Source organism: Ursus maritimus, unplaced genomic scaffold, assembly GCF_017311325.1.
Source record: "Ursus maritimus isolate PB19 unplaced genomic scaffold, ASM1731132v1 scaffold_11, whole genome shotgun sequence".
Lineage (NCBI taxonomy): Eukaryota > Metazoa > Chordata > Mammalia > Carnivora > Ursidae > Ursus > Ursus maritimus.
The window spans coordinates 2,192,145-2,220,011 of record NW_024423453.1 but is presented as its reverse complement, the minus strand read 5'-3'; the positions used below and the strand labels follow the sequence as shown (position 1 = coordinate 2,220,011).

General features: G+C 40.8%; 1 protein-coding gene across 1 annotated transcript in view; it reads right to left on the bottom strand.

Annotated features, from left to right (window-relative positions):
• Window positions 1–26,014, bottom strand: part of NPNT (nephronectin) — a 78,006-nt gene extending 51,992 nt beyond the window's left edge. Inside the window, exons 1-2 of the mRNA XM_008689508.1 lie at window positions 25,998–26,014; window positions 25,060–25,160 (exon numbers count right to left, since the gene is read on the bottom strand). Coding sequence (XP_008687730.1) covers window positions 25,060–25,160; window positions 25,998–26,014 — 118 coding nt within the window. The remainder of the gene's footprint in view (window positions 1–25,059; window positions 25,161–25,997) is intronic.
• Between the last annotated feature and the right edge of the window lie 1,853 nt (window positions 26,015–27,867).

Sequence of the window (27,867 nt, the reverse complement as noted above, 5' to 3'; positions counted from 1 at the left end):
CTCAACCAATCAATCAATTAATCACTGAGAGCATGAAGTTAAAATAAGTTAAAACAACCAAGGGTTTCTGGTCTGTATCAGGTCATCTTCCAAGAGTTGTCTGACAATAACTTTATTTTTGTCTTTGGGAACATCTAATTCAGGGACATTTACCAATTACTTATTTCAGCGCTCACAATTTAACTTTTTTTAAAAAGATTTTATTCATTTATTTTTTTAAAGATTTTATTCATTTATTTGACAGAGAGATAGAAAGAGAGCACAAGTAGGCAGAACAGCAGCAGAGGGAGAGGGAGAAGCAGGCTCCCCACAGAGCAGGGAGCCCGCGACGGGGGGCTTGAATCCAGGACCCAGTCGAAGGCAAACGCTTAACCAACTGAGCCACCCAGGTGCCCCTTACCATTTAACTTTTAATGCCTGAAGTCAACCAATGAAAATGAGCGTCTCCATCTGCACCTTGTATCTCAAACCAACTTCTGCTCAACATAATTAAGCACTATCCCTTTCCACTTAGAAAATCTTCCATCGTTTTGCTATCATTTTGAGTTTACTTGCACTTTTAGTGTTTCTGCTTCGAATGTGACATGAGGGTGGATTTAGATTAATGCCGAATGAAACTTCATGAACACATAGAAATTGTTACTATTTGGAAATGGGAGGTAGGTTTGGTTTTGTTGTTTTAAGTAGGTTAAGAGCAAAAATAAGCATACCTAGCCCCCAGATCTTTGTTTCTAAATACCATTCCACAAAAAAGGAATCAGGGCTGAGTCAGGGAGGCTGGACTCTTTTGCTGTGACAAAAAGCAGGGATGTATTCAAAGAATGATGGAACATGTGAAAAGGACATAGGAGCTTGCTTGGAGATGTTCCCACTGGCCAAATTTGGGACAATTTGAGCACCAAGAAAAATAAGGACAGTAACTGATAACAACTAAATAACAAAAGAATCCATATATCCAAAGTGACTCTAAAAAAGGAAGACAGAGTTGCTCTTTACAGAAGAATGCCACAACATGTACAAGTAATGACAGAATTTGAAAAAGGCAACTTTACAACCACCACTGAAATAATTAATTTGAGCAAAAATTATCCACAGATGTTAAAACTTTCACTGATTAGAAGTTTGTTGGTGAGGGTTTCAGAGGGGAGGGGGGTGGGGGATTGGGATAGGCTGGTGATGGGTAGTGAGGGGACATACTGCATGGTGCACTGGGTGTTATATGCAAACAATGAATCATGGAACATTACATCAAAAACTAGGGATGTACTGTATGGTGACTAACAAAAAATTTTTAAAAAAAATTTTTTTTAAAAAGAAGTTTGTTGGGAAAAAGGATATTCAAACAGTTTCAATGTATCATCTGACAGCTTACTCATTATAAAAAGAAGGTGACTTTCAGTGGAAAAATCTGATGGACAGACCCTTAATCAAGTGATCAAATTTAGCATCACCAAAAACAGAACTACGTCATGTGCAAACAGAGTATCATAAGATATGATCACCTGTGTAATATTCTTGCAAAAGGTTTAGCCTGAATTGACTGCAGAACATTCTACCAAGCAATTGATGTAGACTCTTTTAAAAATGTCATTGTCAGAAAAGAAAGATAGAAAGAAAGAGAGTGAGAGAGAGAGAGAAAGAAAGAAAGAAAAAAAGAGGAAAAGGTAAGCAGCAGAATTGTTCCAAATCATGGGAGAACAGGAAGGAATGCCAACTAGATGTAGTAAGTGATCCTTGACCGGCACTGGATACAAAAGAAAAAAAATCCATAAAAATCCTTATTGGGATAATTGGGGAAATCTAAATATAGACTGTTTATTACATGAGATTATTGTATCTACATTAAATTTCTTATGTATGAGAATTATATTGTGGTTTGTAGGTAAATGTCCTTGCTCTCACGGGATGCATGCTGAAATATTTAGACATCAAGTGCCACTATGTCTCTAAGTCAGAGAAGAAAATATACAATATGTTGACAGTTTTACAGGAAGAATATATGGGTGTTTTTTGTTCCTATAGTTTCAACTTTTCTGTAGATTTGAAAATTTTCAAATACAAAAATGGGAAAAGTTTATAAACACCAGTAGAATAATATGCACACCTTGAGAAATATTATTACGGAACTTGTGAGCCACCGTTCACTTATCAGTGCACTCTTGAGAAGGGTTTCAGAGTACAGGTGCTAGAGTTAGCCCCCGGGGGTCCCACCTCGACTACTTTGGAAACGTATGACCTATGCAGATTTCCCAGCTTCTCTCTGCTCTAAAATGCATATCAGAGGTGAAACCAGAGAAAGTAGCCAGAATTCCCACTTTCTTAATGAAAGAAATAGTAACCCTACAGGGTACATATAGAACTTATCCGTAGGGTTGTTGGGAGAGTCAACTGAGAAAAATCCAAATAAAGTGCTTAGGACAGTACCCATCTCATAGTAAGAGCTCAATAAACTGCTAGCTATAATGAGCGTTATAAGGACGGCAAAGAGGAAAAGTGCCAGTGTCTTAGACACTGTTTTAAGAACTGAGGGAATACAAATCAATGAGATGCCAAGTCCTCATCCTCAAGAGGGTAAGTCTAGTAAGGAGAGACAGGAGGAAGCAAAGATGTCTTCATAACAGATGCATGTAAAGGATACAGAAGAGGAAATGATCAATTACATAGTTTAAGAGAGTCAGAAAAAGTTTCGGTTCTGCACAGCCAAGGAAACAGTCAGAAAAACTAAGAGGCAGCCCACGGAATGGGAGAAGATATTTGCAAATGACACTACAGATAAAGGACTGGTATCCAAGATCTACAAAGAACTTCTCAAACTCAATACACGAGAAACAAATAAGCAAATCATAAAATGGGCAGAAGATATGAACAGACACTTTTCCAATGAAGACATACAAATGGCTAACAGACACATGAAAAAATGTTCAAAATCATTAGCCATCAAGGAAATTCAAATCAAAACCACACGGAGATACCACCTTACGCCAGTTAGGATGACAAAAATAGACAAGGCAAGAAACAACAATTGCTGGAGAGGATGTGGAGAAAGGGGATCCCTCCTACATTGTTGGTGGGAATGCAAGTTGGTACAGCCACTCTGGAAAACAGTGTGGAGGTTCCTTTAAAAAGTTAAAAATTGAGCTACCCTATGATCCAGCCATTGCACTACTGGGTATTTACCCCAAAGATACAGACGTAGTGAAGAGAAGGGCCATATGCACCCCAATGTTCATAGTAGCAATGTCCACAATAGCTAAATCGTGGAAGGAACCGAGATGCCCTTCAACAGATGACTGGATTAAGAAATTGTGGTCCATATATACAATGGAATATTACTCAGCTATCAGAAAGAACGAGTTCTCAACATTTGCTGCAACATGGACGGCACTGGAGGAGATAATGCTAAGTGAAATAAGTCAAGCAGAGAAAGACAACTATCATATGATTTCTCTCATCTATGGAACATAAGAACTAGAATGATCAGTAGGGGAAGAAAGGGATAAAGAAAGGGGGGGTAATCAGAAGGGGGAATGAAACATGAGAGACTATGGACTATGAGAAACAAACTGAGGGCTACAGAGGGGAGGGGGGTGGGGGAATGGGATAGGCCGGTGATGGGTAGTAAGGAGGGCACGTATTGTATGGTGCACTGGGTGTTATACGCAACTAATGAATCATCAAACTTTACATAAAAAACCGGGGATGTACTGTATGGTGACTAACATAATATAATAAAAAATCACTATAAAAAAAAAAAAGAAAAGGTTTCGGAAAGAAGCAAAAAGAAATCTACAAGATATCTGACTTTGTAATGTAAGAATTCATTAGAATATAATGAAGCACATTAAAGTATTTGTTTTTGTTAAAAATTGTTATTTGTTTTAGCTGAGGAGATGATGCTGTAATTTTGAGGTTTACTAAGCAATCATCACAAAAGGCCAGCAAAATTTAATGTAACTATTCTCACTTCTTTCAGCAATCAAAATCCTTGTGTTTCAAAGAGTCACTGATATATAATGAGTTGAGCCATATATTTACTCCTAAAAGACATGGAATCACTTGTGTGACTATGCATAGATTTACAGATGCGAGGCATTTGTCAGTTTGGCCGCCTGCTTTTTGTTTTTGTTTTTTGGTTTTTTTTAGGAAAACATTCATTAATTTTTCTAAATTTATCTGACGACGAACCTTAAGCAGAAATTTAGTAACAACCTAAAGGACCATCAATAAAGGATTGGCTAAATAAGTGTTGGCACCGTGGCCTCCCTGCCTCCAGTACTGTGGACTTCAATCAGGCCTGATCTGCGATTAGAGGGACCTCACTAACCCATGATTGACCGAGCCATTCTCCCCCTTACGCTCACTCAGTCACTGACTTCCCAGCAAGTTTACTTAGCTCATTGTCGCAACTCAAACGCCAACACCACAGTTGATTCGACTCCTGCCTATCCCACCAGCCTCCTCTGCAATCACTCCACAAACACACCAACTAACTGCAGTTCCCAGAAAACAACATACTCTGATACCTCCATGCTTTTCCATGGAATGTCCTTCTTTCCACTGTCCGCTGGACTAATACCCATCCAGGCTTCCGTGCTACTCAGATTAAACACTGCCATCTCCGAGATTTGCTTTAGACCCTCATTCCGAGTTTGGAGTTCTCGGGGCTTTCATAAGCCTCTCAGTACTTTCATAAGCACACCTCTATTATACATTATTTACGTATGTTTATATTCATTTATATACACACATCATGCTATATGATCATTATTACATAGTTATTTTCCTTATCTAGTTCCATTAGAGTTTGAGCTCTTTATTACTTTTTTAGGATTTATTTATTTTGGCAGGGGGGAAGCAGAGGGAGAGAGAGAATCTCAAGCAGGTTCCCCACTGAGCACAGAGCCCAGTGCAGGGCTCCATGTCAGGACACCCAGATCATGACCTGAGCTGAAATCAAGAGTCAGATGCTCAGCTGACTGCGCCATCCAAGCACCCCAACTTTGAGCTCTTTAAATACAGAGTACTGGGCGCCTGGGTAGCGCAGTCATTAAGCATCTGCCTTTGGCTCAGGGCGTGATCCCGGTGTTCTGGGATCGAGCCGCACATCAGGCTCTTCCGCTATGAGCCTGCTTCTTCCTCTCCCACTCCCCCTGCTTGTGTTCCCTCTCTCGCTGGCTGTCTCTATCTCTGTCAAATAAATAAATAAAATCTTTAAAAAAATAAAATTAAAATAAATACATACATACACACACACACACACACACACAGTACCTGCTCTGAAATAGCACACAGTCTCCCGGCAAACACAGACATGACAGGCGTACAAAGTGTTAAGAGAATATAGAAAAAGGAATTTTTCTGCAAAGAGGTAAGGGTAGGAAAAAAATGTCAGGAAGGGCTTACAGGAGGAAATGTGAACTGAATCTTAACCGATGAGGAGGAATTCACCATGTGGATGGCTGAAGTGCCTTTCATTCAAGAACCAGCTGCATAGGCAAATCCAGAGACACATGAAGCAGCAGAGGGTCTAGAAATACAAGGGCAGTCCACTGTGACAGGGTCCAGAGAGCAGAAAATAGTCCTTCACAGTGAAGGCGGTGTCAGCCTGGAGGGCCTTGTCCTCAAAGAATCAGGAATCTATCCATCACTGTGAACAATCAACGGACTGTAAGCGGCAGATGCCACAGATTATAGTTTATGTGTTTTTCAAGCATGTAAACTGATTTCTTTTCAGAACCTTAATCAAGAGTTAAGATCTATGATCTATGACATAGGTCATAAGATAGGCAAATTAAATCTATTCATTTTCCCAGTAAATTAACCTTGCTGGAAACCACAATCTGGTTATTAAGATTACATCCTGTTTATCTTTTTCGTCCCATGTATGCAGAAGTGCCTGGTCTTTACACCTTTCAAAGTGTGCTGAGCTGAGCTGAACCAGACAGGACACAGTGGAAGCTTCTACCCTGGGTAGGAAGACGCATACGACAGAGTCACCAGCCTCATGGGACTGAAGTCTGGCAGAACCAAAGACACAGACCCACAAATAGCCACAGTGTAGGGCAGGGTGAGACAGGCTCCATGCACATGTTACAACGAAATGTAGAGCAAGGAAAGGAGACGTCCCCCTGCTAAAGTAAAGAAGGCAGAGAAGAGAAGGTGGCGTCTAAGCCAGGACTTGAGGCAGGGCTGGTGGTCAGTGCATTCTGTTAAGAAAGAATACAAACTTCCAAAGTTAGTGTGGTCATTTATTCCCAGCAATGATTCACTTCTAATTGAATATTTGCTTAGAATTAGGAGTACAGTGATGTAAGACAGAAAAAGCCAACCAAGAGGGGAAAACAGGGCATATGGTTTGTCCAGGGTGATTTTCTCCCAGCCCAAATGGTAAACTGGAAAGGATTTTTTTTCAACAACTTAAAACGAGTAGATGACGTTTCAGCCAACACGTGACGTGGTATTTCGCCTCCCCCGCACTGTTCATATACTGTTTGAGGTTGATCCGGTAGCGATGATTATCAGTGCTGACTGAGGGGAGGGAGCTGTGTGTAGGGCAGTGGTGGAGAGATCATCAAATCACAGCCTCGGCCCTGCTCAGATGTCACCCCCGAGCTCCAGGCCCGGAATCCAACCACATACCACACCCTCCACTGCAAAGTCTCCCAAGCCCTCCGAACTACCACATCCAGCGTGGGAGTCATCATCTGCACTCTCCTCCACGTTCTCTGGGTCACTGAGTAACGCATCGGAAACTTGGGCTTCATCCTTGACCCCATCTTCCTCATTCCCCACAACCATCATCATCACCACCAGCCACCATTTTACTGAACGTGAATTAACATCGAGCCAGTTACTGAGCCAAGAGCGCTGTAAGCATTTTCTCATTTGATGCTCATAAAAACCGTATGAGGTAGGGCTTTTCGCTCTATTTTCCCAAGAAAGAAGCTATTGCTCAGAAAGGTGAAGTAAGTTTCTCAAAAACTCAGTTCCGAGTGGCAGCAGCTGCCACACCAGTGGTGACTGTCTGCAAAGCCCGAGGGCCTCGCCACTGACCTGATGCTGTGTGCCTCTCCCTCCCTCCCTTTTTGAAAATATCTTCAATCTCTATCCTTTTCTCCTTTCTTACCTTTACTACTTAAAACCTGATTTCTCAGGTTTACTGTAATAGCCTCGAGTCCTGACCCTCAAAAAGCTATTCTCTAAATTGCCAATCAGGAAAACACTCAGAAATTAGCCCCCACAACCTCCAATGCCTACAGGTCCCAGGCATTTGCCCTGAAGGAGTGAGCGCCATGGCAAAATGGAGTATGTGCTTTTTCCAAATAGGACAGCCCCTAAGCAACTCCGGCCCACCCACTCCTTGCAGTAATGCAGGACTACTGATCTTTCAACAAAGCCTGATATCCATGTTTCCTGTGGAATACTGGCAACTATTTCAAGAAATGGTAAAATACTCTGTGAACAAGACTAAACGCACCTGTACACTAGATCTGACCTATTAGTACAGCTTACAACCTCTGAAATATAAATTTGATTATGTAATTTCCTTGCTTAACATCATTACAACATTCCTCTGCAACTTTGGGACAAATGCTAATCTATTTAAGATGACACCAAAGGCCTTCCATGAGTCAGCCCATTGCTACTTCTCCCACTGCATCTCTTATCTGATGCCCTTTAAACACATACCCCATGCCAGAGTAAAGTGCTTACTTTTCCTAGAATGTGCTTCTAAAGTTTCAGTGTATTTTTCTGTCTGGCCAGGGTGCCTTCACTGGACTCACTTATCCCTCAGGATTTAGTTGGGCCACTCCTGGGCTGGGATCCTGCCCCCTGAGATAGGCTTGTGCAGTATCCTAGATCAAAACACACCTCTCCCCCAGTATTGTGCTAACATATGGGCCTTCAACACTGACGGGGAACAACATGGATGCCTAGAGCTTCATCTTATTGGGCTGATATCTGCAAGTGGTTATCTGGAGTGCAGGGATATCAAGAAGGCAACAGCACTCAACATATATAACTGTTCAATGAATGACTCAACTGAACACCACCAAGTCCATAAAAACTTCTTTGATCCTCTCCAGCAAGAAGTGTCTCTTCCTTGGAACAAATTCAACTCATTGTCCCTAACTCTTTCCTACTTTAGAATCCCAGAAGGAATAAGAGACAATCATTTTACCAAATTAGCACCTCACAAACAAGAGTTTTACTAATGTTGTATCTCTCCCAGCACCTAGCTTAGCTCCTTCCTTCTAGTAAGCTCTCAAATGTTTGTCAAATAAATCACAGTAACTAAATGTTCTAGTTCCTTCCGGTTCCTTTTCCTTTGGTTAGCTAACCAAAACCATACTCTACTCTGGGTAGAGTGGATATTATTAGAGAAGTGGAAAAGGAATGGTTCAGAAACACAGACAGCTATTCAATGAAAGTTTTATTTTAGAAATGAATAATGTGAGAAATCTCCTACTTCCAATTGATCACTTTCAAAACATGGGCATATAGGGACACCTGAGTGGTGCAGTCAGGTAGGGGTCCACCTCTTGACTGCGGCTCAAATCATTATCTCAGGGTCATGGGATCAAGCCCCGAGTTGGGCTCCATGCTCAGCACAGAGTCGGCTTGAGATTCTCTCTCTCCCTCTCCCTCTGCACTCCACCCCCCCACACACTCTCTCTCTAAAATAAATAAATCTTTTTTTTTTTAAAAAAAAAGGTGGGTATACAAACAAATGTATTTAAAAATGTGCTACACCATGAGGATTAGGATGGACGCTAGTCAACACTAGGGTGTTCAAAGTATTCTATATATTGTTATATACTGTTCTCTCTATATATTCTATATATTGACCACACACTAATAATAGCAAACATTTATCAAGAACTGTTCTGCATGAGGCATTCATGGCCAGCTGGTAAGTCACAGGAATAGGTCCTGAACCTAGATCTGTTGGTGACAAAGCCCACATTCTACAATTGACCCCTGAACAACACGGGGATTAGGGTGCCAACCCTCATGCAGTCAAAAATCTATGTATAACTTCCAATTCCACCAAAACTTAACTACTTAGAGCCTATTGTTGACTGAGAGCCTTACCAGTAACATAAATAGCTTTATGCTATATGTATTATATACTATATATTATATATACACTATATGTACATATAGTATGTATTATATACTGTATACTGTATTCTTACCATAAAGCAAGCCAGAGAAAATGTTAAGAAAATCGTAAGGTAGAGAAAATACATTTATAGTACTATATTGTGTTTATTTTTAAAAATGCATGCGTAAGAGTACTCACGCAGTTCAAACCTCTGTTGCTGAAGGGTCCCTCGTACTTTTCTTTGGCATTGCCTCCTCATCCTCAGCCATAGCTCTGCTAGTTAATCCAGTAACTCTTACCAGTTATAAGATACACACACTGCGATTCTTTAAGTCTCCCTGAACAAAGAAATTCCTTAACTTTTATTTCTAGCACTATCAATTTTTTTCCCAAATGTTAATACTAAAATCCTCTCTTAAAAACATTTTCTATGACGTGTGATAGTATCTTTCACCTATCAGTTTAAAGTACATTGTCTTCTTGGCCCCAATTCCATTAAACAGAATTTCACCAAAATTTTCCACTAAAGTGCCATAAGGGTGATTCGTTAAATGACATTATTCACTTCCAAAATATTTTTTTATAAAGATTTTATTTATTTATTTGACAGAGATAGAGACAGCTAGCGAGAGAGGGAACACAAGCAGGGGGAGTGGGAGAGGAAGAAGCAGGCTCATAGCGGAAGAGCCTGATGTGGGGCTCGATCCCATAATATCGGGATCACACCCTGAGCCGAAGGCAGACGCTTAACCGCTGTGCCACCCAGGCGCCTCCACTTCCAAAATATTTTAAACAAGGAACTTTTTATGTACCAAAACAATATAACATAAATACACATAGGTCCTATTATAACACCTTCGATATTTTATACAATAAAAATATTTCTTACCTGAATTTTTCCAAGGAGAATTAATGAATATGAGATACAATCCCTTCACGTTAATGATAGGCTGGTGTTAGTAATTTCATTTGGTGGACTTTTTTTTTAAATTTCCTTCTTTAAGTATTAAAAATACAAACTGTCCTTTAGGTTAGAATGGAGGTCAATTTATTAGATTCATAAGACAGGAGAAAGGGATTATAAACTGAAAGGGAAAAGTTTAATGTAATAACTGAAATAAAATGAACTTATATAATTCTGAATAGAATAAACACATCTCTAAAAAATATAGTTTTCCCCAAAATAGGCAACTCAAAAATACAACTAAAGTCAAGTTCTACTGATAGCTCTGTAAGGTATTATTTAGAGGTTATGCCTTTCAAGACACAGATTAGCCAAAATTATTTCAAGAAATATGTTCATCTAACCTTTGAGCTGGCACCTTATCCTGGCTATTCTCTGCCTTAAGACGTAGAAAGCTGCAAAACAAATGTCCAAAAAAAGAAATTCCAGATCTTTTCTCTGTAAGGAGGCTGGACTTGGGTATTTAGCAACTTGTTACATTCCCGGAGACTTACACATATTCAACGCTCAGTGCTTTTCTGAAACAAAAAAAATCTAGGACATGTTTAAAATAGTAATATTTTAGTCACCACTTTGTCATTCAAAAACATTTTGTAACAAAAATATTAACCAGTAATTGAAGTTGTGCTATTCTTTCATAGTCCAAATTCTAAATCAGAGTATTTCAGACCTCTTGTGGCACTGTACCTTCCAATCCAATCTTTCATTTTCAGATTATTAATTTTGGTTCCAAGAGACAGTATCCTTTTATTTAAATGAGTGTTGGACAAAATATCTGAAAAAAATTAAAACTTTGGATCGATTAGTAACCAAGGCTGGTAATTTTTTAATTGACAGATCTTTACTTACCTGATTCTTACATGCTTTGTATTCTCTTTTCTCTCCAACTTTGGGGAGAAAATGTTAAGATTTGTTTTTTCTTTCCTTCCACAGGATTTTCTTCTTGCATGGCTGCTTTGGTTGTCAATAGCAACAAGAATTACGGTGAAAGCTCAGCCATTTCACTTGAAGATATATAACCCAGTTTAACAAAAGTAAATGGAAGAAACTTGAAACAATACTAATCATGGTTAGGGTTTGACCAGCCTAGAGGTCCTAGAGGTAAGGGAAAAGATGATTTATTACTTCTCTGTGAATTAAAGCATAAAATATTCACTTTTACTTTTGATTTGTACATTTACTCGCATAAATTAAAATTAGGAGAATGGAGCCTTCTTTGGGGTAATAGCAGAAGAGAAATATTCCAAGACCAAATTGATTCAATTAAAGTAATAATTTAACTATTGATCCAGAATGATTGTTCTGTATTTTTAAAGGCACACATATTGTTATATATACATATATATATATATATCTGCTTATTAGAGGGTTTTTTCCACGTTGGTTAGGTTCATAACAAATTAGTGTTTTGTATCTATCATTGTTGATGTTGTTAACTTTTAAAGAACTCACCGTATCTTGATGTTGATACATTTCTTAAAACAGAATAATGAAATGTATCAGGTACAATCTTAGCAAAAAGCTGAAAATAAATCAAAGCATAAATTGCAAATTACATTCTGGATCACATATTAAGGAAAACTGCTTATGGTTATGGTTATGTATTAAAAGGGAAAACTATAAAAGGATACCGTTTCTTTAATACTCTTTAGTTGCCAATTTTGAGTAATCTAATTTATCAAGAAAAATATATTAAATGATTTTAAATAAAGGTAAACAAAAAGAATAGCAAACATCATTATTTTCTAACTAGTTATATTAGTACTAAGCAGCCAAACAGTTTTGTATAGTTTATTTTTGTCTTATAATATCTTAAAGTTAGGTCACATTTCTCCTACTTCATATAAATCAGCCTTGACACACAGAGATTTAGTAAATTTTATGGTGTCAATATGTATATCCATTAAATAAGATTTCTAGCATGAAATTTTAGCCCATGTCTCCTATTTTTAAATTTGCATTTTAAAACTATACAAAACTGCATTTTAAATCAAAGCAATGTTAAACCCAGAGTAGATTATTTCCAGGAAGCTTCTGGGGTCTATTCTCTATTGATGCATAAGGATATTTTCACAGGCAGTGGTCACCACAATTTTTGTGAAAGCTGCCCCAAATAAATGCCCTATACGTATTTTTTATGGTGAGAAGCACTAAAATAGGCTTCATTAGCAGCAGAGAATATAGAAACATCTGCCCCATCCTCCCCTGATAGTCTGTTTCTCACAAACACTGGAAAGAGCCGCAGCAGTAACACAGGCAATGTTGACAGCAAAGCCACTACGGTTTACGAGCCTAGAACTCTCTCCTGTGACTTGCCCCAGAACCACTGCTTCAGTTCATCTGAATGTTGATACTACACACTTTGCGGAGGGTTCTCAGTGATACCAGGCATGGTTAAAAATAATAAGCACTCTGATGATTTTATGAAATTGTGACTAATATAATCTAGAGAAACTAAACTATTTGGAGATTAGTTTTTTCTAGCCTGCAAAACACAGGTTTACGATTTGAAATCAATCCTGGGTTTTGGACATTTAAAAAAATGAGGGATAGAAAGCCCTAAGGAACTGGGCCCATCTGTTATCCAAAGGTATGCCTATCTTCTAGTATATAGTTTACTGTAAATTTAATTATAAAATGCCCAAATGTTAGGCCAAGCATAACCTTTGGAAGGAAATAATGAAATGCCCCAGACTAAGAAGGCAAAATTACCAGAGGACCCAGACAGGAGTCACACAAGCCTCTTAAGCAAAGAGCACAGTAGGACACATGCAAATTTTCACAGGTGACAAACGCCAGGCACATGCATGAAAGGGAAAGGTTCTGCCTGACACTGTCCTTCTACCTCTCACCCCTAATCTGCAGCTAGAAAAAGTAGTAGCTCTAAAAATTTCTCCCCACCTCAACCTTAAATTTCACCCTCTATTTCTCATTGTCAAAAAAGTTTATTATTAGCCTGGCAAACTATTCATAGACAACCATCCAATGCCAGACATTTAAGACACCAACATCCAAGACAACAGGTCCCATTTATAGCATTTTAAGTAATTTGGATGATCCCAACTTTCAGACCACTACTTCTTAAATATTAGAGCCACAGAATTCATCAGAATCCAACCGAAGATTCGAGAACAGAACATTTAACACCTCTATAAATCATTTCTTTATAGTTTCCCTCCAATTCCCCAAATAGTTTCAAAAAGAAATAATAATTCTGCCTTAGTTGGGAAAAACTATACATGGAAATGTCTTAATTCTTGGCCATAGACACCAAGATATGATGAATCTTTTAATTCATTGATGATTTTAAAACTCAATCCAAAAATAAATTTAAAAAAATAAAACTCAATCCCAGGGATGAAGGACTTTGAAACCACCATTATCTGTGTGAAACACCATGAAATATTTATGTAATCATGTGAACAGGGGGCAATTTATCCAGTAGAAACTATTACCATAGTAAGTGTATATTATATAAAATCAGCTCTAAATCCTCATGCATGTTAAAAAAAAAAAAAGTACGGCTAAGTGTGAGCTGCAATTTGTGTTTTTTTATTTGCTATTTGTTGGTATGCAAACATTTGGCAGGTAATTACTAAGTACCTACAAATCTTAACACTGAAATAAAGTAGGTGTACCAAAGGCTTTAGAAAAATATTTTGGGTGGCAGGAAGCTTATATTTGGATGGTGTATCTGCAGAATTAGTTTCTGTAAATGTAGCAACACATACCTTTGGCCATTTAGGGATCTCTGCTAGAAACTGAGTTCGAGAACTCAAACGTATGAAAATAAGGCTAAAGATTTTTGAAAAACAACACTATTTTTGGCAAAGTAAGCATAAATCCAGAAATTTCCAATTGCTTCTTTGTGTACATCAGTACAAATTTAAACCATGATGACGTATTTCCTAAAATCTCAGCATAAATCAATAATATCTGTACAAGGCAATGCTCACCTTGTGATCTGATGGTGTTACAATAGGAAAACATGTAGGTTCTGGAGAATTTATATCATTAATCTACAGAATGGTTAAAAAGATACTGACCAAATGAAGTGTTCAGTTTCAAAATTTAATTGACTCTAGGTTATCCACATGTAAATAACTGACGGCAAATCCTTAGTCTCAAACTGGCTCTCCCCTGACATCTAGTACGTAGCAAGGATGTCTCTCCAACCTTTAGTTAGTGTTTGGCAGAAAATGAGGGTCTCTCATAAAATATAACCAGAAAAAGTTTTTTTTTCCTCCAAAGTCAACAAATTCTAAAGCTAAGAAACTGGTTTTGCCCATTCATATTCATATCTTTTTCCTCCTATAACAAGTCACTTAACATTATTTTATTAGACTAAGAACTAAAATTGTTGAACCCATGAAAGAGTATGGAATGAACACATAGATATCTGTCACTATTTTATCACACATAATAAAAGTTTACCCTATTTGGGCTTTAATGTATTCCTTTATGCTTTATTAGAAATTCTATTATGACCATAATTACCTCTTTAATTATGCACTACTATTAATTAAGTGGTAAAATCAGAAAACTGAAAAGCTTTACAGCATTAAAATGTAAAATTTATTTAATTCGATATTATTTAACTGAACTCTATACTTTGTAACAAATCAATTTTTAGTAACTGGGTGTAAATTTTACAACTAATTTGCCCTGGGAGATTCCCAAGCTTGTGCTGTCAATCACATTAGGTTATGCTACTAGTATTTTTCTATGGTTGTAGTGACTGATACCACTTTGAAATTTTTTCAAGCCAACTTATTTCGGCTGCATTGTGTTATCTTTGATAACTGATCATTTATTTGTCCCCATGAAAAAATAGTTCTTGGCTCTAGCAACGTAAACTCCTTAGCTCCCTTCTAGGTTGCCTGACACAGCGTAACAATTCTCGGACTGGTTCGAGTTCTGGTTGGTACAGATGTCTGAGGAAAGGCATTCAAAGCCCCTTTCTCTGCTTCTCCCAAGGAAATGGGGTACTTACTGGATTTGGGCCCTCTCAGGACACTCACTGAGCTATCTTCCTTTGAGAGAGAGATTATCTGAGGACATGTGTGTGTCAGGGTTTCAGGTTCCATTGCCCCTGGGGCTTCATGATGGCAGGAGAATCAGTGCTTCCTCACACCCCAGTGAAAAGCAGTTAAGTCTGAGTCTGGTTAGGAACATGAAGAATACTTACTACAGATTTTGCTTTGAGTCTATTCAGGCCTAAGTGGCTTATTTAAAGCAGCCCTTCATGAGATCCAGGAGAACTGGGATAACAACTAAGGGTCATTTGGGCCCCTCTGCATATCTGTGACAATCCAGAGCTTTGGGGAAACGAGCACTGGTCAAGGAGTTTGTTGTTCCTGGGTTCACTGGCCCTATTTCCTGTAACAGCTCAAGTGGGGTAAAGGATGCCTGGAAGCGATGTTTGTGCCTCCTGTCTTATCCCAAGCTGTAATCTGCTTAGAGATGAGTGAGACCAGAGCAAAATGGTGATGAGCTTTTATACTGATAGCCAATGAATACAAAAGTAACTCAAAATATAAAGTTGATATAAAAAAATTCTCCCACTGATTTATTTGCAGAACCTCCTTATGCTGGATCATAGGAGACATCTATCTCCACTCCATTCACAATGCCTCTGGATACCGACTCTACCAACTGCTGACTGATGTGTAAAATACATAGGGAGGAAGGAAGGAAAGATAAAGGGAGAGAGGGGGAGGGGGAGAGAGAAAGGTATGGGGTAGACTTTAATTATACAGCAAACTTCAGGGCGTTGTTAGCGGTCGTAATTCAAAACTGTCTTTTCTAACCTGGAATTGTCCACAGAGCCCTGCAGAGTTCACAAATCATAGCTGTTCTGGGCTGGATTGAGCTGAGCTATCAGAAAGCTGAGTGTGTACATAATGCTTCTTCAACTTCCCATGAACTGCACTTTTAGAGTAGGGGGCCTCCTCTTAGATCAGAGCATCCCCTACGAAATAGCTTCGTACAACCACCACCAGCTTCATGACAGAAACGTTGCCGTGGCCCCTTCTACTCCACCATTCACTCCTACGCGGTGAAGGACTGCATGAAAGTCTTCTTTCAGAACTGCATGTGAGAAAAGCCATAATTTCCCCCAAATAACTGGTCTGATTTTCCCCCAACAAACACCATGAATTATAGGAGCAATAACACTTTTCTTTTTCCGCTGGCTACCAGAAGCTGCCAGCCAAATTATAAGACATACTTAGGATCCTACGCCTGACATATCTGCATGTTAATAACTCTCCTCCTGATATCTTACCTTTTATTCTATCCTTTTTCCCCTCCCCCAGCCCTTGTTAATTCTGTTTTCCTACTTTGTTGCATGCATTCCTGAAAGCCACTTCATATCCTTCCCCAAACAAAGTAGAAGATAAACAAATAGAAATGAAGAAACAAATTCTATTTCTCTTTTAAACTGTCTTCTCAAGGAATCACAAAAAGTGGCTGAACAGAAGGTTTCCACTGTGTAATATTATCCATGATTTAATCTCCTTTGACATATTTTATAGAAGATGATTTATAAAAATAAAATGAATTCTTCAATTACTGTACTTACATAAAAATAGGATGTCCCTATAACTCTCCCACATCTAAATGTATATAACAGTAATGATGAATATGGCAAGGTATTGACTGCAGCATATTTCATAAAACCAAAATACTGAAAATCACCTAAATATGCATAAATAGGGATTTTTACATTAATTAGGTATAGCCATACAATGATACACTATACAGCCATTTAAAAGGATGAGTCAAGTGTACATGAACTGGTAAGGACTGGCCTCTAAAATGTAATATATGAAAAAAGAAGGTACAGAATAGTTCTTGCCTTATGCTATCAATTTATAAACAAGGATAATTTTGCAAATGCTTACAAATCTGCAAAGATCAATAGGAAACAGTTCCTGGGGCTTGGAACTAGGTGTCAGGAAAACAGGGAAGTCAGAAAGACTTACCTTCACTACCTTCTCTCTCTCTTCAAGTATTTTAATTTTTCCCTTAAGCATTCAGTTATTTTGTTAAATAAAATGATTTTAATACATAATTAAGATAAAGATTAGAATTACTAATGGAAAAGGTATGCCCCTACGGTTTTAAAGTCACTTTATTAAAGTATTTTGACACAACAATATTTTAATATTTCCTGAAAACATTTTATCATAACAGGTCTCCCAAAAAAACTTTATTCAGATATCAAAATTCTACATAATCCTCCCTAAAAATAAAAAAGAAAATCCTCTAAACAAGGTGATAAAAATTATGACTGACTTATAAATAAAAGGTCAATGAATTAAGCAATTCCTAAAAGAATGTGTAAATCTTCCTTACAACTAAAAAGGACCTCACATCCATAAAAACCACACAGCTGATTGGCCGGATGCCAGGTGGAAATCCTGGCTAATGGACAAACCACATTCCCAATATCAGCTAGTTGCCTCTGGGCCAAGAGGAAATAGATGAAAAGGGGGTTAAAGGTCCTTCACTGACCTACCAGAGGGGCTTTGGGGGAAAGGGTAGGGATCAGAGTATCCTAGAATCAAGCATCACACTCTGGATATGGAATTGCCAGGGCTTTACGTCAGCACTCCAATCCAGTTTTTTCCATTACTATCCACTACCAAGTAAGTAACACTGGCCAGTTGGTCAAAACCACAAATGTATACGCCATTTGTTCACACATAAAAAGTTATCTTGCAGAAATACTAGAACACATCTAAAACAATATTTCTTCACTGTATATTTCAAGGTTACTTATTTTAGAATTGTCTGTATTAGTAAAAGATTAGAATCAACACAAATGCCCGTCGATAAGAAACTAATTAATAAATGATGGTACAGCCATGCAATGGAATACTACAAATCCATTAAAAAAAAAAAAAAAAAAAACACGTGAGCAGGCTCTTCGTGTACTGATGATAAAGAAAGCTTTCCAAGATACATTGTTAAGGAAAAGAGGCAAGGTACAAAACAATGTATACAGTATACCTTCCATTTGTATAAAACAGATAGGGTAGAGAAGATACAGAAATTTGCCCATAAGTATGTAAAATCTTTCTGAAAGTTACACAAAAAGCTGATAATATTCATTGCTCTGAGGAGGGATATCTGAAGAAATAAACGCATTTTCTCTTACAAAGTAAATATTTTTAAAAGATTGATGGGAAAAAAATTTTAAACCTGCATCAAATTGGTGGGAAAGGAGTGAAAATATCTGTGTGTGGTGGTGAGGAAAGAGGGGGGAGTAGTGAGGATTAGGCCATCAGAACCCCCCTCTCCTTCCCTTTCATCTCCTGCATGATGTAGGCCCAGCCCCCATGATGAGTATCTTCCATTACTCATTGAGGGAGGCTGCATGCAATCACTCAACATCGCCGGACTATCGCTTTAAAAGCATCCAGTTGAAAAAGAACGAGTTCTCAACGTTTGCTGCAACATGGATGGGACTGGAGGAGATAACGCTAAGCAAAGTAAGTCAAGCAGAGAAAGACAATTATCATATGGTTTCTCTCATCTATGGAACATAAGAACTAGGAAGATCAGTAGGAGAAAGAAGGGAAGAATGAAAGGGGGATAAACAGAGACTATGGACTCTGAGAAACAAACTGAGGGCTTCAGAGGGGAGGGGGTGGGGGAATGGGCTAGGCTGGTGATGGGTAGTAAGGAGGGCACGTATTGCATGGTGCACAGGGTGTTACACGCAAGTCATGAATCATGGAACTTTACATCAAAAACTAGGGATGCACTGTATGGTGACTAACATAATAAAAAATTATTATTAAAAATTAAAAAAATAAAAGCATGCAGTTGAGTTCAATGGACTCAAGAGGCAAAGAACATGAATTCAACAGATAAAAAGTACCCTTCAAAAATGCTGTCTATTACATTTGCTATAAGAGGGACTAAGGGAGGAAAACCACACCTATGTTTTTCCAAAGCTTATCCGAAAGTTTTCAAGGAGAAATACAGTGTTGCTTCTGGGGCCAGAAGTGCCTCACTGGTAGCAGGGAGTACGGTGCGTCTGTGTACTTTCCGCAGCAGCACATCTCTGTGGCCGTATTTGAAGGCAGATCTAGCGGCTGACCTTGCAGCGACGGGGTGTCTCCCCTCTGTGACCTGACCTCCCAGTTTAGGAAGTACTAACATTTCTAATCCACAGAGGTTAAGACCTTCCCAGATTAACTTTATGAGGGGATTTTAGGAAATGAGTAGACCTTAAAAGTATTAGATAAAGAACGGTTCCAACAGGAGAAAAGATGAAGGAACAAAGTAATATCCGTGAAACTCAACTTTCAAGACTACAGATACTCAAAAACTACGTGTTTGAAAAGGTCAAACTTCTTCAACATTGATTTTAGTTTGGAATCTGCATTCCAAGACCACTTGAAGTTACTGAAAGTACATGCTGTTCTTAAATAAGCTTTTCACGGAAAGTGGTAGTTGAATAATCTTAATCAAAAACTTCACTTCCTGAGGATTTGGAGATGCAGGTTTTGTGCTAAAAGTAGTTATAAGATTGTCCACTGCCTTGCTTTTATTCCTACCTGCAGGGGGAAAAAAAAAGAACCAGAATCTGCATTACCATCGCCAAAATAGAGAAGGAAGCTAAGACGGTGAAGTGTGCTCAGCTCCATTAAGCTGCCCCAAGACCTGCTGGTCCCCCTAAACGTGGCTCTGGCCAGTATCGCCCACTTGAGACCCCCAGCTACTCCTGGAGTAGGTATGAGTGTATGGGTATAAAGAAGGTTAACTCTAACATGCTAATTCACATTCAGTGGTGGTCACATAGTGTTGACTAAAAATGGAAAGGCATTTCCTAGGAATAACCTCTCTGTGGGGGGACACCACGTATGGTCTTCAAACCAAGTCCAGCATTTCTCATTTACTCTTGATTATTTTAAAGAGAAGTGTTCAAAATCTAAATAATCTAAGAAAGGTATAATTTATAGAATTTTGTCACTAGGGACAAGTAACCAGCATAGGGAGCAAAAATTAATAAATCACATTCCATTTTCACGATTAAGTTTTTGAACCCAGATACAAGTAAAGAATGAAACATGAAATTTAAGTGTTTCATTTACAAAATCAAAATCTCTGCTTAAACTAATAACCTTTTCATTTGAAATACAGAAATTTAACAATTTGCTCTTCTTTCAATGGCCCACAATCCTGAGCCAGTAATATATATTATCCAACAAAAGTATTTAACAACTCCAAAGTAGTTTCAGGATAAATTACTGCTTCTCCGTCCTGGTGTTGCACTAACCTATACATTTATATAACATTGGTAAGAATTCAAAAGTTTCACTTTCTCTGACAATTGTACAGTTGTAGTCTTTGGGGGTAGGAGGAAATGAGGTTAGAACTAATAAAGCAAAGTCAGCCTCCAGGTGGGTTTTACATCTTTCCAAAATTTTCAGAGAAATATATCAGAACATCTGCATTTTGCCCGGTTTTAAGGGAAAATGATACAAAATCACCCTCATTTACATAATTTCCTTTAGAAACCACAAACTGCTTAGTGACAGCCAAAGAACTCAGAAACTAAATAGCTTTGTTGAAACCTGGAACTTGTTGTATTTTGAATTTTAATCTTCACACCTCTAAAAAGTGCTTTCAACAGAGACACTACTGTCATAGCCACATATATAGCCAAATCAGTAAGTAAACAGAAAACCACCATTTAGAAATATAATATTTAGATCCTCTATACTCTTTGTACATTAAGGAAGCTCTTTAAACAGCTAACCAGGTATAAAAGTTAGTGACGCTCACATGTCCCAAACTACATAGTGCTTTTAGTTAAGGGCTGGTTCCACAGCATACGCAGTTGTTGTGTGTGTGCGTTTTTAATAAAGTACACAAACCCTGAGAGATCTTTTTTACAGAGATCTCCACTTGGTAGGAGAAATTGCTAAAATCATTAAAATGAAGTGTACCATTAATATGATGGGAAAGTGAAGGAATAGAGTAAATTACAGAACGAGGAACTAGTATTTTGTGACAATCTGAGTAATTAAGGTGCCGTGTGCTGTAAACATGTAACTATCAGTGTTTTGTAATTAAGAAAATCACTTTACCACTAAGAGCCACCTCAATAGTTGATAAAGATAAAGCCCAAGACAATTAGAAAATCAAGTTCTGTATTTTCAATATATAGAGACCTGTTTCTGGGTCAAGAATGGGGGGGGGGGTGAAACAGGTGATGAGGATTAAGGAGGACACTCGTGATGAGCACTGGGTGTTGTATGTAAGTGTTGAATCACTATATTGGGCACCTGAAACTCATATTACACTGTATGTTAACTAACTGGAATTTAAATAAAAACTTAAAAAAAAAGAATATAAAACAAAGAATCAATGGATAGAAAGAAGGCAAGGGTATGACCTCTAAAAGAACACAAGCTGCCTGCTTCTGGACTAGGTCCTGCTTTCCGCAGCCGGGCAGGAATGTTGGGATAGAATGTCAGGTGGCACGGGCAGGAAGCAGAAGACAGCTCCGATGCCTGTCTGGGTAGCATCCTTCCTTCCTCAGTCCCCGAGGGAAGGATGAGAAGTCCGGCTGAATGCGGCTTTGTGGCTAGACACTGTGAGCAGGAGTGCAGGCGAGCAACAGGAGCTCCCTGCAAGCCAACTGTCCTTTTGAAACAAGGCCATGGAAAGGGGAGCAGCAAGTGAACATGAAACGCAGCAGTTCTTGGTCAGCGCATCTCTTTGACTCACAGGAATAGAGTCCAAATGTCTTGCATATGCTCAACCAAATGGATTAAACACCAAAGGGTCACTGCACAAGGGCGTGAGATACGATAGAAATATATATATAATAAGGATATGGCCTCCCCTGCTAACATATCTTCTAAGGGATAAATTGGAAGGTTCTGGGTCTAGGTGGAAATAGCTTCCTTTTGCTTTGCTGTGCTAATTTGAGGGAAAATTCCTAAGTGAATCATTCAGAAAACAAGAACCAGACCTTTGCTAAGGAAAGGAGAATGCTCCTTACCGGTAAGAACTCTGAAATGATCTAAGGGTCAGAAAGACAAAATCAATTTTCATACTAAATTTCCCAGAAGCTCTTTGGAATTTTTATAGGTAGTCCATTACCAGGTATAAGAGTTAATGAACAGCGAGGCATTTTTCCTTGAATAAATGTAGTGACAAAAGTTTCAATTTCATAAAAGCTTCCTTTAAAAACTAATCAGAAGCTTTTCGTTTGTCCCCAGCAAGACTCTCTCTGGTGTTTTTCTTCCTACTTTGAGCTGACCTCTGGCCCCTACATTCCTCTACCTGTTTATAGCAAAACAAAGACCGAGGAGCTCTAAGCTGACAAGAGACATTTGGACCATCTGAGATTCTGAAAAAACAAAACACAAGGAAACATCCATCTTTGAACTCGTTTTTACAACTTTGCCATCTACAATATTAATGGTAAAGATCCACCTGGCTCTTTTTAATTTAAAGGTGTTTTATTTTATTGTAACAAGGAGAACCTTAGAATCATTGTTTTTATTTTGGCAGTAAAATGCAAAAATACATTCATCATGCCTAGAAAACAAAGAATCTGATAGCATGTGTATGTCCCATCTCATAACACTCTTTCAAAAGCAGTATTCATTTATATCTCTTTACTTCCATCAAACATCTATGTAGCATTACTCTGTGCCAGGAACTGTATTAAGTGCTTTACGAATAACTCATTTACACCTCATTTACGGTCCTATGAGGTATTATACTATTTTATATCCATTTCAGAGAAGAGGAAAATAAAGCACAGAGCAGCTGAATGACTTGCTCGTGGTCACACAGCTAATAAGGGATGGAACTGAAATTTAAACCCAGGCAGTCCAGCTCGAGTCCGTGTTCCCCTCCACTACGTTGCATCTCAAACTTTCACCAAATCTAAGTTGAGATAAACTGATTTGTGCAGGATCATCTTACACAGGTCTTTATAACATTACCATTTCAATAACTGACTTGCCATTGTTACAGCTTCCTCAGCTTCTCAAGGAATACAAAGAAAGAAGAGATAATACTATCAAATACTGCACTTCACCACTTTACATTCTGTTAGAAGCAAAATGAAGGTATAGAAAATAATAAAATGGTGTCTCATCTCTGCTGGGAAAGCTAGTCTGCTAGGAACTTGGATGTTTAACTGCAGTACGGCCACTGTAGCTCGGAAAGGTCTTTCCGCTCCTTCAATCATTCCGATTCAGAATCACCCAGCTGGTGTGTACCAGAGAAAAGTTAATTACATGTAAAAAGACAGAACAGCTCTGAGAGGTTCTTTCTGGGGAATTCCACAGTTGATGAACCTCTCAGAGACAGAGGAATTTTATCCTTGGAATTCTTTTCGCACATCTGGCAGAGTGCGCACGTCCTCCCACAGCCCTGCACCCCGGCCTCTGCGGCTGCTCTGGCACTCTGCCTCCAGACAAGGTGTGCTCCCCTGTGCTCGGGGCCTTCTGCCAGAACGGCCTGGTCCTGGTAGGCCTGGGGTGCTGTGCACACCCCAAAGCACTTCAATCTTCATTTGGGGAGTGTCCTGCCAATTAAAACAGCAAAGGAGAAAATGATCTCCACTCCTGCAAAGAAACTACTTTTTTAAATTTGGGAACAGTGTGTGTGTTGGGCCAAGAGAAGGGTCCTCTCTTCTCTCTTTGATTATCAAAGACTGACTGCTCTTCAAATTGCACACCCGTGGCCTCCAGCTGTGCAAATACTTCTGACGCGGTGCTATAACTGGCAGAAGACAACTCCACCAGGTACCATTCTTCTTTTGGACCATTTTCCCTTAAACAATTAACCAGTCGGGCACAGCAGCTTTGCCTAGTTCTTTTGACTACTGGAAACTGAGTTACCATCATCTCCCCTTATAAAAAGAGACATAGCCCGACCATGCAAAAAGTCTGGCCCGGAGGCTTACAGGTAACAGACAATGTTAATCCCCTTTCCTTTTCCATAACCAACCAGGGATGTCAACCCGTGACCGTTATTCTCCCTCTTCCGCAAAGTTAAGGGCGGATATCATGCACAAACAGCTGTGGGAATTCCTAGCTTTCCCGGACTTAAATCTACCCAATTGCTCTCACCGTCCACACACCTCTAAGGCAGGCTCCGCCCTGTCCAGCCCCAGCTTTCTTCACTTCTTCATTCCTCTGAGACCCTTTCTCACGAGCAATAACCCATTGGGATGTAAGGGATCCAACTTCATTCCCGTCCTCTCACCAGGCACCCCAACCGAGCACAATGCCCCAGAAATTCCCTCGATCATTGCGGACTGTCTCCTAGCGGAACTGCACTAGAATTTTAAGATCCACACAAAGTTGTGGGGAACATTATTTCTCAAACTTCCATGATGTGGCTCTGATTTCTACCATTAAAATGTCCATGGAAGAGGTAAAAACCAGTGTTCTGATTTGGTACTTATTACATGATGTTGACTACTTCTAGGACTCCAAAATAATGTTTTTCAGAGGTGTTATTTGATTACGGTGGGTGGTCCACTCAGAGCACGGTCAATCCAATCTCACTTCAAAAAAAGAGGTTTACAAATAGGCCACTTTCCACAACAGGTATAGTAAGGATTTTATTAGTGCTAGAAGGTTCAGAGTCTGTTTAACGTAAATACAGTCTAGACTCATTATCTTACCCCCATCTCAGAGTCTGGAGCACAGAAAAGAAAAAGCCCGATGAGAGAAGAGGGGCGGGAGATACTGGGGACAGATGGCTACAGTAAGTCTCATGGATGGCTCTCTGAATAAGCAAGCTGGCACCTTACAGACTGTTGGCTCAGGTGAAAAAGGGGCAGGATAAGGAGTCAGGAACTGAAAATTCCGTCAGAACCACACCAACAAGACTTGCTCAGTAATGAGCCCACGGATGTGCAGAGTGAAGCCATGTCTGACTGTGGAAAGCCGCACCTCCCAGGGAGCTGAAGTCCCTGGGCCATGATACTCACGCTGACACTGTCCCCAGGACCGGCGGGCCCAGCCCCAGCAGCAGTCAATTCTCCCACCATAACGACACAGGCCAATTGATGACACTATTTGTCTGGGCCACCTACCAAACAAAAAGATTCAAAATAAATAAAGACACTTCTGAAATTAAAAATATCTTCCTATTACTTTTAAAAAAAAAATTTAAATCACACCCAACAATTTTCGATGAACTCTTTCATACCTGCAGAAATTTAAGGATAAAACACCTTCTGGAAAATAGTTCTGCTGTGATCTAATTCCAGATTTCAGAGAGTTAAACACACACACGCTCTACACACAGGAGTAGGGGGAAAGGGAGGGGAAGATCCTTTCTTAAATGGAAATAGCATCAACTAGAACCACGAAATCTCAAGGCTAAGACTCACAGGGTGGTTTCTGAAGCTTGAAATAAAACAGATTCCTCAAAGACCCACACCTGTTACTTGGGGGAAAACCAGTTTCGACTGATTTATCATAAACTCAAAAGTATTAAATAATATGACATGTCAAAGCAGAAAGAAAAAAAATTCTGCCTTTTATTTCTGCCCTGGAAAGGGGCAGAAAGATGGGAGCTTCCTCAAAAATCAAATGAAACAGACCTCTTTCCAAGATATGACTCTGGCAGAAAATGTTTCCAGAAAAAATAAAACAAGAATAAATAAAACCAAGAGGAGTTTCAGGTGCAGCTAACCTCTCAAGTGTCCTTGTGGTTTGAAACTTTTCTGCATCAACAATTCATGTTATCGTCCTCACTCGTATAAATAAGGACTAAAAGTATCCAATTTCAATATACCAATTTATCCACCAGGCTCCACTTTCACACCTTATTTGGTAAATCGTTTCTTTGTTTAGATTCCCACCTGACTTTTTAGCCCCAGAGGATCAATATTTTAATTAGCTGCTTTAAAATTAAAGCTACCTTAAAATTTTACGCATAATCATGTGATGTATTTCGTATTGCAAATGTGTGTGCCAGAAAAGCACAACATACCCGAATGTGAGCAAAGAATTGCTTTAATAAAATAAAATAGCCTCCGGCCGCTACCCACATTTTCTTAAAACACTCCTAATCTTTCCAATTCCCGTTTCTTTTATCTCCCCTTATGCCCACAAGCCCAAAGTACAAAATAACCCCCAACTCTGTTTCCTCCGACCAGGTGGTAAACAAGCGATAGCGTTTTCCTCTTCAGCGCTCCACTGGTTCCCCTCGGTTCCTGTTCCCCTCCAGGTACAAAAAAGCCAATCAATCGTGGAATTGATTCTTTCCAAGATTACAAGTAAAACAGGTGCGGCTGTCTTTAGGGCTGCGCAGAGGGATACTTGGCGGGGTCAGGGCGGGGGTGGGGGTCTCTGAAAGAGGAAGACGGGACGGCGGCGTGACCCGGGTTAAAATCTCTCCCGGCTGCTCCAGCCTGGGTCCTGCGCAGCAGCAGCGATCTGCGCTCGGGGCGGGTCTGGTCTCTAAGTGCACGTTGGTGGGGAAACCGAGCACGCCCTCCTGACCGACACACACACACTCGCCCGAGCGGATCCCGCGCGCCGCCGCCAGAGGAGCGGCTGAGTGACAGCGGCGACGGAGCCCAGGGCTGTTGGAACCTGTCAGAGCACGCTGCAGCCCGGCTCGCCCGAGGTCTCGGGAGCTGTGCGCGCGTACCCAAACACAAACACACGTAGCGCTCCCCCCTCCCCGCCCTTATTTTGAGTCCTCCTGCTTCAGGAAAACCAAGTGTGGAGGCAAACAGGTCCTCCCTGGAAGCCCAGTCGCTCCTTCGCCCCCACCCTTTGTGCGAGCGGCGCTGACAGCTCCAGCCGGGATCTGGCCCGGCCACGGGAAGGTGCCCCGCTCAGCGAGCCGTCTAAACCACACGCGAGAGCCTCCTGGCCCAGGGCGTCCTGCGCTCACCTCGGCTCAGGAGGCTAGCCCGCGCCCTCCCCACCAAGGAGCCGGGCTCCAGGAGCCTTCTCCCTCCCCTGCCTCCTCCGGCGCTCGCAGGGGCGCCTCCAGCCTCGGGCGGCCGCTGGTTTCCGAGAGCGGTTCGACGGTTCTCCTCCCGCGGACGCCGTGCGGTGGCCCAACTTCTGGGCGGGGAGACGCCTCCCTGGCCGCGCACCCCGGCGGGGAGAGAGGACCCCAGCCCTGCGAGGGCGAAATTAGCACTAGAAAGAGAAGAGGGCGTCCCGTGGCCCGACTCACCTCACGTCGAACTCAGCGGCCGCCTGCAGGTAGAGCGAGGCGCCGAGCACCAGCGCCAGGAGGAAAGCCATGTCGCGCGGAGAATCGCGGGCGGCAGCGCCGCGGCGCGCGGGGCACAGGCTGGGGCGCTGGGCGCGCTCGTCTCCTCGGCTCCCGGGAGGAGTGCGGGCGCCGCGGCGACTGCAGCTGCTGTCGGAAGAGAGCGGCGCGCGCGCAGCCGGAGCAGGTCTGCGGCGCGACGCCGGGAGCCCCCTCTGGCTCCCTCCTCTCGAGGGGAGGTGCTGCCGGGGGAGCTGCACCGCCCGCGGGGAGGGGCGCAGGGGGCGGGGGGGCGCGCGTGCGCCCGCCCTGCCGCGCTCCCAGCCCAGAGCCGGGGGTGAGGGCGCTTGGCCCTTGGCGGAAAGCTCCGGAGCGGGAGCGCAGAGGGAAGCGGCGTCTCTTGAGGGCCAGCCAAGCGGGGCGAGCGCCAGGCTGGGAGGAAAGTTGCAAGGCCGGCCTGGGCGAGGGAACGCAGGGCGCTCGGCAGGAAAGAGTGAGCCGGGGAAGGAAAGGACCCGGGGCGTAGGTGCGCGCTCCGCGGGTTCCGCCCGAGCAG